Source organism: Vulpes lagopus, chromosome 15, assembly GCF_018345385.1.
Source record: "Vulpes lagopus strain Blue_001 chromosome 15, ASM1834538v1, whole genome shotgun sequence".
Taxonomy (NCBI): Eukaryota; Metazoa; Chordata; class Mammalia; order Carnivora; family Canidae; genus Vulpes; species Vulpes lagopus.
Genome location: NC_054838.1, coordinates 12,802,529 through 12,821,133, shown reverse-complemented (window position 1 = coordinate 12,821,133; position 18,605 = coordinate 12,802,529). Strand labels below are relative to the sequence as shown.

At 37.9% G+C, this 18,605-nt stretch overlaps 1 protein-coding gene across 4 annotated transcripts in view; it reads right to left on the bottom strand.

Moving 5' to 3' along the window:
* Nucleotides 1-1,636: 1,636 nt before the first annotated feature.
* The window catches only part of RRAS2 (RAS related 2), a 74,504-nt gene continuing 57,535 nt past the window's right edge, over nt 1,637-18,605 (bottom strand). For all 4 annotated transcript variants that reach the window (XM_041730005.1, XM_041730003.1, XM_041730006.1 and 1 more), the window contains 5 exons: nt 18,512-18,599; nt 17,482-17,584; nt 17,200-17,308; nt 5,335-5,453; nt 1,637-3,150 (listed from right to left, as the gene is read on the bottom strand). In XM_041730005.1, coding sequence (XP_041585939.1) covers nt 3,063-3,150; nt 5,335-5,453; nt 17,200-17,308; nt 17,482-17,584; nt 18,512-18,599 — 507 coding nt within the window. In that variant the 3' untranslated portion in view covers nt 1,637-3,062. The remainder of the gene's footprint in view (nt 3,151-5,334; nt 5,454-17,199; nt 17,309-17,481; nt 17,585-18,511; nt 18,600-18,605) is intronic.

The window sequence follows — 18,605 nt, the reverse complement described above, 5'->3', positions numbered from 1 at the left end:
CTAAACTGAAAAGAAAGACAATGGAGATCCACCCCAGACACTGGAAGTTGGCACCTAAAAGCTGCAGGACAAAGTTCTGGAGGAGAGAGAGCTAGACAGAAAAAAAGAACTCCAAAAATATGCATACATGCATAGGGTCACCAAGTCTTTGACAGATATTAAGATACGCACATATAGGATGAAACTCAGAGGCTAGGCAAAGAACCACCCAGAAGCTATGGATAGAACAGTTCCCCAGAGCTCAAATGAGCTAGGAACTGTTTGGTTCCCATTAGCCAAATTGGAGAGTCCTCACTGATTACGTAGCATTCAATAGAGACACTAAAGGGCCACAACTTAGTAGTAGAGCTAAACCACCCTGGGGTGGGGGAGATATAGGAGACTGTGTAAAGTTTAAAAGCAAGCCTTGAAAGGGTTAAACTGAACTACAAGTAAATTAATTACCAGAAAAAAAACCAAAAACCTTTAAATGAAGATAAGACCTAGGCACTCAAAAACATAAAATACACAATGTCCAGCATCCAATCAAAACTTACTAGACATGCAAAAAAAGGGGATGGTACAGATTGTGACCCATAACTAGAGAAAAATCAGTCAACAGAAACAGATTCAAAAATTATAGAGATAATGGGTTCAGCAGACAAGGACTTTAAAACAGCCCTTATGACCATGTTCAAATATTCAAAGCAGCCTTTCTCAATTCTCCCAAGGAGAGTACAGAGCTAGAACCACTCTAGATGCACTGAAGAGAAATCATTCCCTAGGAATGCAGTTGAGAGGAGCTGATAAGAGAAATACATGAGCACGGTGAGAGAGATGCAAGATGTAAAAGAACAACCAAAGAGAACCACTTCAGAAGAAAAAAGAAAATACAGGGTCTGAAATGAAAAAATCATTAAATGTGATGAACAGCAAATGAAACAACCAGAGAAGAAAAAGTTAGCAGACTTGAAGATGTAGCAATAAAAGTATCCAAAGTGAAGCACAGAGAGGAAAGAAAAGTAAATTGACTTAACGAAATTTAACCTTCAAATTGCTTTGCTATAAATCATCTCTTCAGAATAAAATTAAAGGTTTCCCATTAAATCTGCCTATTTATGTGGACAGTCTCTCGTTATCTGAAGCTACCTAGGATAAATAAAAAATGTTCCCAGCTGAAAGTCCTAACAAGGATATGTGATAGCACTATAAGCATCAAAACCCACAGGATAAACATGGTACTTTCCTGGGCAGTAATTTTATTTTATTTTATTTTATTTTTTTTTTTCCTGGGCAGTAATTTTAATTAGCATTCAAATACACGTGTGTGCTTTGTTTTAGCTATTTTAGGCTTCATCTTCAGAGGGGTATATGTGTATGAATTCACCCTCCTCTCTCCTTTAGAGATGGGGTTTCTGTCAGGGGCACCTCATCGAAAAAGTTTAAGAAACACCAACTTAAGAAAATATTCAGGAAATCCCTAAGAATATCAAGCCATTTCACTTCAAGTTCACTTGCCAAATAACCAATATTGATTTTTATATTCAAACCCTAAGGCACTGTTGAGAAAAGGCACAGAACTAGCTACTAAAATAAGTTTCTTCCAACACTCGTTCCTTCAAGAAACCACCAAAATAACAAGTCATCAAACCTTATCTTGTGATAACAGATCAATTTTAATTCTAGCACCTGAAGCTATACAAGGGTACGCTTTATCAATTTCATGGGACTGTTGTACACATTCAATAAAGTGACAACTGTGCAATACCACTTAGTATCTCACAATCAGGAACATACTTTTGAATTGTTTAAACACAATCCACAGAATTAAAAACAAAATCAGAAGCCATCCACAGTTATACTAATTGTCAATTAAAAGGTTTACAACTTACTACTTGATATAACAGTCAATACCTAGTACAGGATACCAAAAGTGACTTCAGATTCTCATCCGGTTGTAATCTACGGAGAAGGTTTCTCAAGCAGGTGTGTGACTGGCCAGAGGTGGCGCCACCAGGACCAGGACCAGTACGGCAAGTAAAGTTCTACCACAGTTTCTGTAGTTTTCACTGTTTTTTTCTCTTTGTCAGTTAAAAGTGAACAGTGAGAATTAAATACTTATCTTTACATATACACAAGGTATGCTGTGAAAGCATATTTGCTTACAAACATATAAAAATACTTGTTAACTAGTTTGATAAGAAAATAATGTATAAAAGTATATAGCAAAAACATTAATCATCTCTGACCTGGAAAGATCAATTCCATATTTTATATTACAAACAAAAACAGTTTTAGTTTCTTTGAATCCCTTATCCAGAAATACTTGAAAAGGAAGACAGAAATTATTTTTTACTCTCAACATGGCTGTGAAAAGAGTTAACTTAAAAAAACCAAGAACACTGAAATGCCTAAGTCCAGAATAAGTCCAAATATTTGGCCACACAGAACATTATCATCTTTAGGATTGGAGCACTTAATAAAGGCTTCATATGCAGTTTTATTCCACAAATACAATAGGCATTTTGGTATTTTGGCCACTGGAAAACAAAGGCTGTACATCAGTAAAGGTCGAGATGTCTCACTTTTGCAGATTCAATTCAGTGTATTTAAGGTTAACTGAAGCTGACATCAAAATTTTTAGAGATAGGCAAAAATTCACATTTTAAAAAAACTCCTCACATTTCTATTTAGAGTAACAATAGGCAATAGGATTCCAGAAGTTAAAAGTTATTTCACAACCTATGACTTCGGCTTGGCAAACAGCTTACGTTCCAAAATGGATTCATCCCTATTAAAATGTAAGCCCTTAAAAAAGAATGTGTCTGTGTATGTAGATCAATTATTTTTAAGGAATCAGATAATCTTTGAAGCAGCCTTAGTGTTTCCTTTAAATCTGTCTTGAAATGACCATAGGATTAGCTTCACAGAAAGGATTAGCCAGCTTCTTGGTCTAAGGCTACCACGGTGATCATTTGTCTAAGGCTAGAAAAGGTACCAACGTGATGTGATGTAAACCATAAGGAGAAAAGGAGAAGATGAGGGCTTTTCCTGGCAGTTGGTAGCTAAAATTCAAGGGATTCTTAGAAAATGACACAATGGCAGCCTTTCTTGTCTTTTTCTTTCCGTGTTGGTTCTGGTGAAGGAGGACATTCCTGCTCTTGAAATTTCCTGTAAGACAGAAAAATCTACATATAATTGTCTTGCGGGGTAATATTACAAATATATTATTTTTGGACAGCCCAGTTTATGGGCATTGGCTTCTCAATGTTGAATTTCAACGAGGGAATCAAAGCAAATCTTCCCAGGGGAAAAAAAGGCACAAATGGTTCAACAACCAGCATAAGCAGAGCCGAGTTTCACTGACACCCAAGTCTTGAATCAGACTGAGATCCTGAACTCAAGGACCTCTAAGTTGCCTTCCCAATTTAAAATTCCACGACTGCAAGGTATACACTAAGAATAAGCATCATTGCTAGAGGACAATATAAAAATATGAGGTACACAGTTCCTATGCCTGTTCTGCCATTTACTACCTACAAGTTTACTACCTACAGCATTAGACAAGTCAGCTGGCTCTCTGGAACTTCAGTTTTTTAGAAGGGAATAATAAAACTCTACTTTTCATAGTTGCTCTGAGGACTTAAGATCTTGTTGTGTTTAAAGCCTATCTGGCTGGAATAAAAAAGCCTCCTCTCAAGGCACCTGGCTGACTCAGTGGGTAGAGCATGCGACTCTTGATCTCAGTCTTACTACAAGCCCCACGTTGGGCGTGGAGCCTACTTAAAATAAACATAAAATTAGAATTAAACACTTTTTTTAAAAGCTTCATCTACCCACTTCTCACTCCAGATTGATTGATGTATATGGATATAGATTCTGAGGATCCAAACCAAGGACAAAATTTTTCAAAAGGCAGTAAAAGTTATTTTAAGAAGGTACTGATTTGTGTGCACACGCACGCATGTTAACATATAACAAAATTTAACATCTTAACCATTTTAAGCATACAGTTCAGTAGTATTAAATATATTCACAATGTGGTACAACCATCCACCTCCAGAACTCTTTTCATCTTGCAAAACTGAAACTCTGTATTCATTTAAAAATGGAACTCAGTACTTTTAACAAACTACTAAGAAATAAAAAACTATAATCCTTACTTTTCTTTCCCCACAAGAGAATGCCCAGGCAAGGGGCTAAAAAAGCACAGGAAGCCCATAGCTCAGATGTTGATTCGTCTTAGATACATAATTAACACCAGCCCACTCCACATACCTGTCAGACAGAGAGACTAGCAGATCTAGAAAAGCCCAGGGTCAAGTAGAGGCCAAGCCACCAAGACTAAAAATAATCAAATCAAACCCCTCCCACTATATAAAGCAACTCAATCTTTCTCACACAGAAACTAACTCCAGGTAACCTCACCCATCACCTCAAGCTTCCTGGAACCATTAACACTTTCTGAACCGCCGGGGCCTTCTAGACCAACAAGCAGAAAAACCCTTTGTTATCTGAGCTATCATACTTCACCCCTTGAATGGGAGGTCCAACTCTCTACTACCTCAGCCTGGGAGGAGATAGGTAAGAAGCAAAGCTGAAGAGCACAGGCCGTGGAATCAGAGATATGATTTGAGTCCCACACCTTTGGGCCATTTAAAGCCAAAACTCTGAGCAAGTTAACTCACCTTTGCGTACCTTCTTTCTTAATCAAAAGTGGAGATAAATCAAAGTATTTAGCTTTTGGACTGTGGTGAGAATTCAATGTAATATGGCATGTGAAGTATTAGGTACAGTATCTGGCAGAAATTTCCATTCATATGTTAGCTACTGCCATCCCTATCTTCATGCCACTTGACATCTTTGAAAGCAGGATAGTTTCTTCTCAAAATCCCTATGTGTACTTTTTACTTCAATTAAATTCAGCTTTATACGTAGGAAGTACATAGTATACAGTATGTCCTTAATTAAAAATTTTAATACACATCATGGGCATTAACTCCTAGCACAGAAGCACTTCTACATATAGTCTCCTCTCTTATTAAAAATATCCAATGGTAATTTCTTTCTCAGCTAACAGTTTTAAAAAGCATAGTGTGACTACCTGTCAAATTCAATAAATTAAAACAAACTTCTTTTCATTTTGCGAAAGACTTTATTTATTTGAGAGAGAAAGAGAGAGAGAGAGAGCGTGCGCATGCAGAGAGGGAGAAGCAGACACCCTGCTGGGCAGGGAGCCAGACCCAGGGCTCAATCCCAGGACCCTGAGATCATGACCTGAGCTGAAGGCAGACGTTTAACCAACTGAGCCACCCAAGCACCCCAAAACAAATTGCTAAGATCTGTTTCACTTACCTTATAACCCGGACAAGTTCATGGAAAGCTTGATCTACATTCATCCTAATCTTGGCTGACGCCTCCATGTATGTTACCTTAAGTTGTCGTGCTAACTGCTGTCCTTCTTCCTGCGTTACCTGAAATTCCAAGAGTTGTATTTGAGGTACAGAATTAAAAATCAGGTCTGCTCCATCTAATCCTTGGCCACAGACTGTGCTGCTAATCCAGCCACGGGCCAAGCTGCTTTGTCATAAAATGAACTGAGACTTACAAGCTCAATCCATACTGAAGCCCAGCTCCGCAGAACAACTCAGAATATATTTGTGACAAAAATATTACCATGCAACACAATTTCAGTCTGGTGAGTACTCAAAAAGTAGCAAATACAACAGTGATAAATTCTGGGAAGGAAAAGTACAAGGTGTTAGTAGACTCTATAACCCTGTTGGACAGATCAGGGAAAGCTCCCCTGAGGAATGACACTTAAAGTAAGAACTAAATAAAGAGTATGGAGTTATGTGGGGGTAGGGTAAGAAAGTATGTGTGACAAAAGAAATGGCATGTGTGAGAGCCACGCTTAAATACAACCAGCCTAGAGAGAAAACAACAAAGAGGTGAGGACAGAGAGGGCAGAAGCCTCCAGAGGCCATGGGTCTTCCTCATCTCTGCATTCCCCAATCCCTGGTACAGAGGACACTCACAATAAATACATGAGAAAAATGAGTAATGATTACGATCCCAATGCCTTCCTTATACTAGGAGGTAAAGCGCAGCCGAGGTAACAACCTATGATAGTAGGACAGGGTAAGAAACGTAAGATGAATATAATGTCCCATACGTTTTCAGTATAAAAGGCTGAAGTCATGACATTTACCTAAAACTGCTAAACTACATCACATTTATATAGCGTGGCTGAAAACTATTTTTCTAAAAAAAAAAAAAAAAAAAAGACTTTTATTGCTGTCATTACCACAAAAGTAAACACTTGCAGAGAAGTCAGAAACTGCAGATTGGAAGAGGGATGTACATTTAAATGTGGTCTCCCGTAGAGAACCACATTCTTCTGGTCTTTTTCTCAGTGATGTAACCTTTTCCTCTACAAAAATAGGATCATGATTTTTCTGTATTTATTTTATACCCTGGGAATATGTTAAACTCACTGATCTGGGTGTTCTTTTGTAAATTCCATAGGCCTTCCTACACTATCATGTCATTTGCTACTAAAGACTGTTTTGTTGCTTCCTTTCTGATGTGGATGCCTCTCATTTCTTTTTCAGGCCGGACCTCACAGCCTAGCACATTCAGCGCCGTGCCAGCAGCATATAGTCCTTCACCATGAAGCACACTGTTAGTTGCAGGGTTTCACTGCAGATGCCCTTTATCATGTTAACAAAGTTCCTGCTAGTCCATCTGTAAAGAGTTTTCAACAGTATGTTAAATTTTCTCAAATCCTTTTTTTCTTCATCTACTGAGATTGTGATTGTCCCCCATTAGTCTGTTAATACGGTGAACTGTGTTGATTCATTTTTGCCTGTTAAATCAACATTGCATTTCTGGAATAAACCCCACTTGAGTAACAATGCACTGTCCTTCTCTTCGGTGTACTGTTCAATTCTATTTGTTCAAGTTTTAAGAATTTTTACATCTGTGTTCACAAGAACTACTCAACTATAGTATTCTTATATCTTTGTCTGGCTTTGGTATCTGAGTAATGTTGGGTTCATATAAGGAGTTGGAAAGAGTCCTCTCGTCTTCAATTTTCTGGAATACTTCAGCACAATCAGTTTGGTATAATTCGCCAACAAATCCACCTGGACCTGGGATTTTCTTTGAGGGAAGATTTTTACAACCAGTTGAATTTTACAGATACAGCACTATTCGGGTTGTCTATTTTTTTCTTGAGTTTTGGTAGTTTGTGCGTCTTTTAAGACATATGTCTATTTCTTTTTTTTTTTTTTTAAGATTTTATTTATTCATGATAGTCACACAGAGAGACAGAGAGGCAGAGACAACAGGCAGAGGGAGAAGCAGGCTCCATGCAGGGAGCCTGACATAGGAGTCGATCCCGGGTCTCCAGGATCGGGCCCGGGCCAAAGGCAGGTGCCAAACCGCTGTGCCACCCAGGGATCCCGACATATGTCTATTTCATCTAACTTGCTCAATTTATTGGTATAAAGTTTCTTTATAGTATAGTATTTTGTTATACGGTATTTATTATCTTTTCAATATCTGTAAGATATGGAGTGATGGTATCTCTTCCATTACTAATGTTGTCGATTTGTGTCTTTGCTCTTTCTTACCGGGTCATTCTGGCTAGATTTGTCACTTTGATCTTCTGAAAACCAGATTTTTTTTTTTTTTTTTTTTTTTTTTTATGATAGTCACAGAGAGAGAGAGAGAGAGAGAGAGAGAGAAAGGCAGAGACATAGGCAGAGGGAGAAGCAGGCTCCATGCACCGGGAGCCCGACGTGGGATTCGATCCCGGGTCTCCAGGATCACGCCCTGAGCCAAAGACAGGCGCTAAACCGCTGCGCCACCCAGGGATCCCATGAAAACCAGATTTTTCTATGGATTTTATATTTTCAATTTTGTTGATTTCCATTATTATTTCCCTCCTTCCAATTACTGTGGCTTTAATTTGCCTTTTTTCTTCTAGTTTCTTAAGGTAGAAGCCAGTCTTTAAAAATTTAGGTTTTTTTTCCTAATATAACCATTAGTACAATAAATTTCTCTGTATTTTCTTCCTTAGTAGCATCCCAAAATTTGATATGTTTACTTTAATTATAATTCAGTTCATAATACTTTTTAATTTCCTTTTTGATCATTTCTTTGTGCCAAAGGCTAGTTAGAAGTCTGTTGGTTTCCCCATATTTAGAGGTTTCCTAGATAGGTTTCTGTTACTGATTTCCACATTAATTTCACTATGGTCAAGGAACACACTTGGCCTGACAAGAGTCCCTTTAAATTTACTGGGACTTGTTTTCATTTCAAAATAATATGTTTTCTGCTGTTGTTGGGTGGAGCATTCACTAAATGTCAGAATAAGCTGTTCAATGTTACTCAAGCCACCTATATTCCTGATTTTCTTTCTACTTAACTATTGAGAGTGGTGTTAAAAATTCTGACTCTAGGGACGCCTGGGTGGCTGCCTTTGGCCCAGGGCGTGATCCTGGAGACCCAGGATGGAGTCCCACGTTGGGCTCCCTGCATGGAGCCTGCTTCTCCCTCTGCCTGTGTCTCTCCCTCTCTATCGCTCATGAATAAATAATTAAATTTTAAAAAAACTCTGACTCTAAGTATGAATATGTCAATTACTTGTTGCAGTTCTTTCAATTTCTGCCTTAAGAATTTTGAAGATGAAAAAAAAAAAAAGAATTTTGAAGATGAAAAAAAAAAAAAGAATTTTGAAGATGTTATCTAGTATACGAATATTTTAAGACTGTTCTGTTCTCTAAATGAATTTCTTTTTCATTATGAAACTATCCTCTTTATTTCTGGTCATCTTCTTTGCTCTGAAATGAACTTAGTCTGATATTTATGTTGCCACTTCAATCTGCTTTCCATCAAGATCAGCATGGTATATCTTACCCCATCCTTTCACTGTCGATCTATTTGTGTCTATACAATGAAAGTAGATTTCTTGTAGGGTCTCACTATTTTATCCAATTTGACGATGTCTGCCTTATTTGAGGTCCTCACACTATTTTCCGCTACTGTGATTACTGATGTCATGGAGTCATCCCGAACTTTGTTTTCTGTCCCTCCCATTTGTTCTTTGATCTACTTATCCTTTTTCTGCCTTCTTTTGGGTTAACTGTATTGCTCTTATCATTCCATTTTCTCTCCTTTGTTGGCTAATGAACTATGTATTATGTTGTTTTAATGACTGCTTTTTTTTTTTTAAGATTTTCTTTATTTATTCATGAGAGACACACAGAGAGAGAGAGACGCAGAGACACAGGCAGAGGGAGAAGCAGGCTCCATGCAGGGAGCCCAACATGGGACTTGATCCCGGGTCTCCAGGACCACACCCTGGGCCAAAGGCAGAAGCTCAACCACTGAGCCACCCAGGTGCCCTAGTGACTGCTTTAGAGTTTATAATACACATATTTCGCTAACCACAGTCTCATTTAATGCTACTACACCAATGCACATATCATGTAAGAACCTTGTTACAATAGTACGTTTCTCCCTTCCACGTTTTATTGTTAGTACCTGTTGACTTCATAATAGACTATTATTTTTGCTTTAAACATCCAATTATATTTTAAAGAGATTGAAATAACAATAAAAGTAATTTATATTTGCCCACACAATTATCATTTCTGGTGCCCTTCATTTTTTGGTATAAATCCAGATTGCCATTTGGTATAATTTTCCTTCTTTTGACATTTCTTGTAACGTAGGTCGGCTGGTAACAACTTCTCTCATCTTTTGCACATCCAGGGAAAGTATTTCACCTTCATTTTTGAAATAAATTTTTAGTGGGCATTTTTTGTAAAGATTTTATTTATTCATGAGAGACACACACAGATAGAGAGGCAGAGACACAGGCAGAGGGAGAAGCAGGCTCCATGCAGGGAGCCCGATGTGGGACTCGATCCCAGGACCTCAGGATCAGGCCCTGGCCTAAAGGTGGCACTAAACCGCTGAGCCACCAGGCTGCCTTTAGTGGGCATTTAATTCTAGACAAGATTCTTCTTTCAAAACTTGAAAGATGTCCTACCACCGTCTTCTCCCTTGTATCATTGCCCATGAGAAACCATCATGACTGCTGACATCTTTAACTCTGTTCCTCTGTGCATAATACAGTTTTCTTTCAGATTTTCTCTTTATCACTGGTTTTAAACAATTTCATTAAAACGTGTCTTGTAATTTTCTTTGTATTTCTTATGCTCAAAGTTTGTTGAGTTTCTTAGATGTGTGCATTTTACAGTTTTTCCTCCAGTTTAGAAGCTTTTCAGCTGTTACTTCTGGCTGTTAATCCCAGCCAGGGTATTTTTCATCTCAGACATTGCAGTTTTAATTTCTCTAAGTTTGATTTTGATCTTTCTCCATCTTCATCGTCTCTACCTATCACAATCAATTTTCTCTAGCTTCTTGAACATATGGAATATAGTCATAAGAACTTTTTGAAGTATCTGTTCACTAATTCTATCATCTGTGTTGTTTCTGGGTCTGTTTCTATTCCTTGCTTTTTCTCCTTGTTATGAGTCATATTTTCCTGCTTCTCGCTTGGTATTTATTGAGTGGATGTTGGGTACTGGACTTTTACCTATTGGGTTCTAGACAGTTTATATGCCTATAAACTTTCTTGAGCTTGCCCCTCAGATGTAGCTTTTTGGAAAGTGTGATCCTTTTTGTTATGTAGTACCAGAACAGGATTCATCTAGAACTCATTTTGCTCTACCACTGGAACAAAACCTGTATGAGTACATTACCCAATACCCCAAGGACTATGAGGTTTTTCACTCTAGCTAACTAGAATAGGAATTATTCCTGGCCCTATTTGAGCTCAAGGTATTGTTCCCTTTAGTCTTTTAAGGTAGTTTGCTCTCTCAATTTAACGTTCCACTTCCAAAATTCAGCATCCTCAAGGCAGTATCATTAGATTATTAACACATATATCTAATATAATTACTTCATAATAGTTGATAACCTCATTGTGCTCCAAAAGGGCAGTAGGCAGGTTCTCCACAGCACTGGTATATCCAAGTTTCTATAAATTTTAAAACTTTCCTGCCTCTCTTCAAAATAGTTTATGTACCATAAGGCCTATGGTTTTGAAATATAATATCAATCAAATCAAGCAAGCAATTAACAAGTAAGAAAGCCAAGAAAGAAAAGAAAGCTTCACAAAAGTGAATTTTAAAAAGAAAATTCCTATTTTAAATTGACATGGGAAATTCCTTCCCACAAAAATATCCCCATGTTATAACAAACTCTGTTCCTTCTTCCTGGGATGCCACCCCTTCTCTCCCAACTCTATACTCTTTATTTGTTCCTTGGTAATACTTCAAGACTCAAGCAATCAACAACTTGCCCCTTAGTGTCAATGTGGTTTTGGAACAGTGCCCCAGAGCTCCCATCATGCCCTAGAGTGGCCAGTAACAAAACCCTGAACACAATACATTCCAATTCTTGGGTTTGCTTTCCTATTCTCCCAACATCATATCCCTCGTAGCTAGGGGGTAAGGGATATTTGTCTCGTACGCCCAGAGCTCAGAAGAATGCATATTCATTAACTAAAGACATATGTTGAGTAGGACCAATCAAACAAGTAAATGAAAACATACAGGAAAAAAATAAAAATTAATATTTGAGACAAGTCAATCAAGACTTACTATGCTAATATAACTTTTTTTTTGCTAATATAACTTTTATTGGGAAAGGAAAATATATGCCCTTAAGAATTCTATTTGTCTTTCTGCTCAACTATTCTTCAAAAAGGTACCTTCCCCAATCCCTCTGCATAATGTAATTCAACTGGAGAGAAATGGCAAATGACCTATCTTTATGCATAGTAAGTAAAATTAATTAATGGCCTAGATGATAAAACAATCCCCACTGTTAAGACTATTTATGTGCTTCATTTATTTATTTTTAAAGCATGGTCTCACATCACTATCTCCCAAGAATCAAGGTCAGCACAGTTTGTACACAGATTTCTGTTCAAGAAATCTCTATTCACATATAAAGCTGCTTCTGGGCTCAATGATGTAATATTATTTTAACTAAGAAATAGAAATAGCATTGCTACCACCAAACCAAACAAAAATACACAAAAATAATATCACATAGGGCAAAGCCAAAGTTTTGTGAAGCCAGAAATCAAAGAAGATTGAAAGCTACACAAACAAGGATATCTTAGAGGTTCCCCAACCCAGAGAATTTCATAAAGATCCCAAATAATGCTAAACACCTTATCTCCTGGATATTTTAACTTGATAGGTCAACACTACCCAAAATGTTTCATTTGAAACAACAAAGATAAATTCAATAGAACAAATTCACAGATCTATATTTAGGAACCACCAGCAAGTCTCACTTCCAAGACATAAATGAATATTAGCAGATATACACAATAATGAACTTATCTGTATTTGCATTTCCCAATAGAGAAGAGCAAAATAAATATGATATAAGAGTAATTTTATTAAACAAACTGGGTTTAAGAGGAATAGACTAGAATATTTACAATATTCACTTAGGGATGTGTCTAGTTATGAATAACCTAAGTTTACAGAAGCAAAAGTTATTTTTGTTTTTTTTTTCCAAAAATATCTACTGTGTAGAAAGAATCATCAAATACCACATCTTGATTCATTGATGCCTTGATTCATTGATGAATGCCTTAAATCATTCATTCAGCAAATATTTATTGAGTGCATATCTTTGTTCTGTGTGCTAAGGACAAAGCATGAACAAAACTACCTGGTCAAAACTGAGAAGCCTCATGCTACTTGCACTCAGTGGTTCACAAATCTTTTTGATGCAGACAAGGCACAAACAGGTAAGGCAAGAAGAGGACCTTTAATCTACTACCGGGGGTAGAGGTGATGTCTTTTTCCTAAGAGGCTACAGGGACACACTGTGGTCATGGTGCTAAGAGACGGAGTCGGGGTTAGCATTTGGGTATTACTCTAAGTGTAATGGGTTCCTAACTCAAATTGACAGGAGGCACTAGCACCTAATAAGGGAGAAAGGAGAAGGAGAGGCTAAGGTAAGCCGGAGGAGGAAAGAGAGGATAAAAACAAAACCAAACAAAACAAGAACAGTCTGTTTCTAGAGAGAGCTGAGTCAAGGATAAGGAACTTGAAATCAGAGATATCATGAAGTCCACAATCCAAGCCCAAATACTGCTATATTAAATTTCAGAATCAGTGTGCTATCATATTTACCTTTAACATTTTAGCAAGCACAAACAAGTCATTTGGCTATATTTTCTTCCTTCATCTTTGACATGATGAACAAAATGATCAATGTGTCTCTAAGGGACTAGGAGCGTGGTAACTCTAGACATTCAAATTCTTTTTAATGTAAACTTCAGTGACCCTGTTTTTTCTACTGCTCTACCATTAGTGTCTAGAAAAAGGGTTCAATAAATATTGCATGGGTGGATGGGTAGAAGCAGCAAATCCAGAGATACAGAAGCCAAAAGAAAGTAAGCAAAATCTCTTCCGGCCAATCTCCCTTCCCAGAAGAGTTTAGGAATCTCAGCAACTGGGCAGCCTGGGTGGCTCAGTGGTTTAGCGCCGTTTTTTGCCCAGGTTGGCATCCTGGAGACCCGGGACTAAGGCCTACATCAGACTTCCTGCATGGAGCCTGCTTCTCCCTCTGCCTATGTCTCTGTGTCTGTCTGTCTGTCTGTCTCTGTCTGTCTTTCATGAATAAATAAAATCTTAAAAAAAAAAAAAAGAAAAGAAAAAAAGAAAGGAAGAAAGAAAGAAATCTCAGGAACTAGTAGGAGGAATGCCCAGGACTGACCCACAAATTCAAAGAACATGGAGAACTGGCATTTGCTATATAAGAAAAAACTGGCTAGAAAATAGAAAAAGTCCCAAGGATCATGTCTATAACAAAGGCAGAAAAGAATGAACTGGGTCAATAATTAAGAGCAAGCCCAACTGGTTACTGAATAAGAACCCTTTCAGGATGCTGACCAAAAAAGTAAGCATTTCTAAACATGAGGAAGAAATATTTACGGGATCCCTGTAGCCTGTCCAGGCTGTCAGCAAAGCAAGGCAAGGTGCCAAGACATTCTAGACAACACCTGTAATTTTGAAGAGAGGTTTCAAAGGTGAAACCCCTTTACTACACCTCAATTTCACTGTGCATAGCCCTCAAGGCTGGGAGGTAAAAGAAAGGTGGTCTCTGTACACCCAGCACCTTAGAAGAGAATTTACCTGAGCCCTAAGACACCTGAGAGAGAGAAGGAAATATCAGCAAAAGGAGGAGGGAGAAGGCAGAGGTTACAGTGTCCCAGAGCTAAGTAAACAAAGTGTTTCAAAAAATGGGAGTACAAACAACTGTGTCAAATGTTACTGACATCTGCGTAAATGGTGACCTTGACTCGGGTGCTGCATGCCTGAGGTCAGGCCAAGCAAGAATGGCAGGAAAGAGAGGAGAGAACAAATGTAGATAACACTTTTAAGGAGTTCTGCTTGACAGAAGAAGCAGAAAGGTACAGGAGAAAAATGTGAGATTAAGAACAAGCTTTTGCCATAGTTATGTTTTATTTTAAAGATGAGAGCCACTGCAGCATGGCACATGCTGGTGGGAATGATCACGCGGCAGAAAAATGCAACAACTGCGACGGGACGGTTGCTGGGGTGAGGCCTGTGAGCTGGTGAGAAGGAATGGGACCCAGCGCCCACCAGAGAGGATGGGCATAGAGAGGTGAACAGTTTATCCGCCAAAGTGGGGGAAGGCACAATTGATGGGGTACATGTGTACTTGGGTTAGTACATGTGGAGGTGGAACATGCAGAAATGTCTCAGTGAAGTAGGAAAATATTACTCATCATTAGCTGAAAATGAGGAAGGGGAAGAAAGTGTTGTAAATTTAAGAACGAGAAAGTGAGTAATAATCATGCAAACAAGCAGAAAATGATTGGACAAGGGAAAGGTGGTAGGATTTGCAGCCAGTCAGCACTCAAGGCTCCCACAAGTGCAGCAGTCATGCCTGAGTGTGTGTACGAAGGAACCTAGAACAGAGGCAATGAAGCATGAGCAGGAATCCAGTTTTTCTCGGTGCCTATCCTTCAGAGAGCAGAATCCACAGGAACAAGTGAAAACTAAGCAGTCAGATCTCAGCCACCTGCTCTTCTCTCTTGAATATACACACATTTGAGCTTTCAGCATATACATTTTTATCTTGTATATGGTTTAAAGCAGAGAAACGAATACAGAAGAACTTACTCCAGGCTAACTGCATATCTTCAGGGTGACAGAAATATGAAACTTATCATTCCCTACACTGTTCCTCTCATCACCTTGTTTTTTATTTTACTCTGAGAATCTTTACTCTTAAAAAGGAAAAGAACTTAGATGAAAAATTTTATAAGCCCATGGTGTGAAACCAAGTTGAAGTGCCACAATATGTTGTTGACTATCTGCAGACAGATGGAAACCGTACCACAAATACTGGCAGCCTCCAGTAGAGAGATGACTTACAAATAACTCCTACAGACCCTCTGCCCCAGGCCCATCACGGCAGGCCCTGTTTGTTCTGGTGAACGTAGGCTTCCCCACTCTCCCTGACCTGCCACCACTCCAACTCACCCCAGTCCTCCCACCTATTCTGTTACTGGAGCTGTGTACAAGCATGAAAAGGTTTGAGAAAAATCTTTTCCATAATCAGGGCAGAAAGCACTCAGCTTCCTGGGGTAGAAGTCCGCGTGAGACAGGGAAGAGAGCTTGTTCACTGCAGAGCTACTTTGCAATTATTCATTCCCCAGATCCAGTGACAAATAAAAGTGTTTTTAGTACTAGAAAGAACTGAGAACATCAGTAGACAGGTTCTACTGGCAACATTTAATAAATACAGTTACGTTCAGAAACCCTGAAGGAAATGATCCCAAAAATAAATTAAAAAACAGATAGGACTGCCTAGACTTAAGATGTGAGCAATGTCCTATTCTAAATTATTTCCAAAAGCTTATACTGGTTCGAAGTGAAGATCAAATTTTTTCACCTTAACTTTATAATACTTCCGATTTTAAAAAGGCCTAGCAATAAAATTTATTCTATATCAAGTATCACCAGTAAACATTTCTAAATCTTAATATTAAAACATTAATACTCTTAAGCCCATATTTTAAACTTGGTATACCTTCAACAAAATTTTACAAGTAGAACACACAAATCAAAGACTTGTTTTAAATAGTTAACTACAAAATAGAAGGCTGTCCTCAATCTGTTATGAACCCATTTTTCCTGATTTTTGTACTTCTCCAACAAAACCTTAATGTTAACACAAAGCTATATAAAAACAAAAGACAACTTAAATACCAGCAAAAATTAAAAAACAACTTAAAGGCTAAACCCTGAAAAGAAATAAAAAGACACAAAAAGAAATCCCAAATAAAGAAACCCTGCACTAATTTACATCTGACTTTGTTCTGCTCCCCTACAAAAGATGAGTGGACGATATATATACCTCAAATTTTAAAAATTAAATGTGCAATAAGTGGGTAAAGAAACAAGTGAATATAATTGAGCACAAAACTAAATACTAAAAATCTTCTTCTTTGGGACGCCTGGATGACTCACGCCTGGGTGAAGCGTCTGCCTTCAGCTCAGGGCGTGATCCTGGAGTACTGGGATCGAGTCCTGCATTGGGCTCCCTGCATGGAACCTGCTACTCCTCCCTGTGTCTCTGCCCCCGCCCCTCATAAATAAAATCTTTTAAAGAAAGGGGGGGGTCTAAAGGTTCAAAGGAATTTTAAATAAACATAAATAAATAAATAAACAAATAAACAAACAAACAAACAAACAAACTCCATCACTGATGGGATGCAGGGAAAACCCAAATACTCTCATTCAGGTCAAAGTCATTCTCTAAATGAAGGTATTTAGCATTAGCACTGAATGAACGTGGCCTGTAATAAAGGTAACTTTAAGATGAGCTAATTGAATTAGAGTTTTGGAGATTATCCAAGAAATTATAACATGTAAATGGAGCTGGTGCAAATAATTACAGGTGTACAGGATCTAACTGAAGTTCTGTGTAAATATATGTGAGAATTTGATTTCCCCAGATCCAGTGTGCCAGACTGGGCAGTTTTTCTGATCATGGCAATTTCATTGGTTTCATGAAACACATCTATTCACCTACATGATTATCAACAATGGGCTTCCCAGCAGCAACATTCCTTCTCACCTGTCTTTGATGATCCAGATCTGCTTTATTACCAATTAAAATCATTGGAAACTCATCACGATCCTTCACTCTGAGAATCTGTCTTTGAAACTTATAGATTTCTTCAAAACTAAAACAGAAACAGACAAATCAATTTGCTCAAATATCAGAACTTGGCAAGTCCCACGTCCCACTTAGTACCTTATTACTTTACCTTTTTCTATAAAAACAAGAAAGTTCAAATTCAATACAATAGTGATCTAGATATGAACATAAGATCTACATCTTAATACTGGTACAAACCTGCCTCGATCTGTGACTGAAAAGACCAACAGGAAACCCTCGCCAGTTCTCATATACTGCTCTCTCATAGCTCCAAACTCTTCTTGTCCTGCTGTATCCAGAACTAAAGAGAAAACAACACATGTAACTATGTTCATGTTTTCATCTCATAAATGGCTTCTCCACAAGGGCAGGCCCAATTAATGTGGTCCTTAGAGCACATCAGACTTAGTATAATAAAGACATGGCATTCTCCTCGTAGTGCTTTATTCTCAACACTAAAGACAAACATATCTCACTGAGACAGTTTCAGAGTAATCTTCATCAGTACGGGTTGATTTTGTAGCTAGAATATATTAGCATACCAATTACAAGGTTAAAAATATCAAATACATCTAGGCAGATGGAGTCAGATAACCTCTGAAGTCACTTGCATGTTTGATCTCCTCCAGGGAAAAAACTGAAAAAAGATACCTGTAAATTCAGGAAAGGAATCTTGGTCTACTCTCCCCAACCCCCAAACACCACACTTAAAGTGCAGGTGCTAATGTACGTCTTAATCTCTGTGAATGAAAGAATTGTGTAACTTAAAAGATCAGGGCTATCTTTTGTGGAGACACAGAGTATATGACCAAGCACAAAAGCCTATTTGCTAAAACCTCTGTGCTAAAAATTCTAAGCAAGTTAACACTCTAAGCAGTTAATACTCAATCATGTCTATATTTACTTCACTCATTTGAACCTTTGCAAGATCGCAGGAAGAGCCAAAACCTCATGGTTTTTCCAAATGTCCCCAAAAATACAACTTCGACAAGTTACAGTGGAAACTGGTTTCACTAGCACAAGATGAACACAATTATTGTTTTACACTACATTTAGTGAGGAATATTTATCCTAAAATGCTGATTCACCAATCAAAAACTAATGAAAGAGATAGGCTTATATTCAAGACCACCTAATAGTTCAATCATAGTATGCAACTAGCAAAACACCCAAGCTTACTTTTTAAAAATATGATATGTGAACTATCAAATAAAAGAAGATTACTTACTATCTAGCCGGGCTGCTCTGTCATCTATCACACACTGCTTTGTGTAGGAATCCTCGATGGTTGGATCATAATCCGTTACAAAATAGGACTGTAA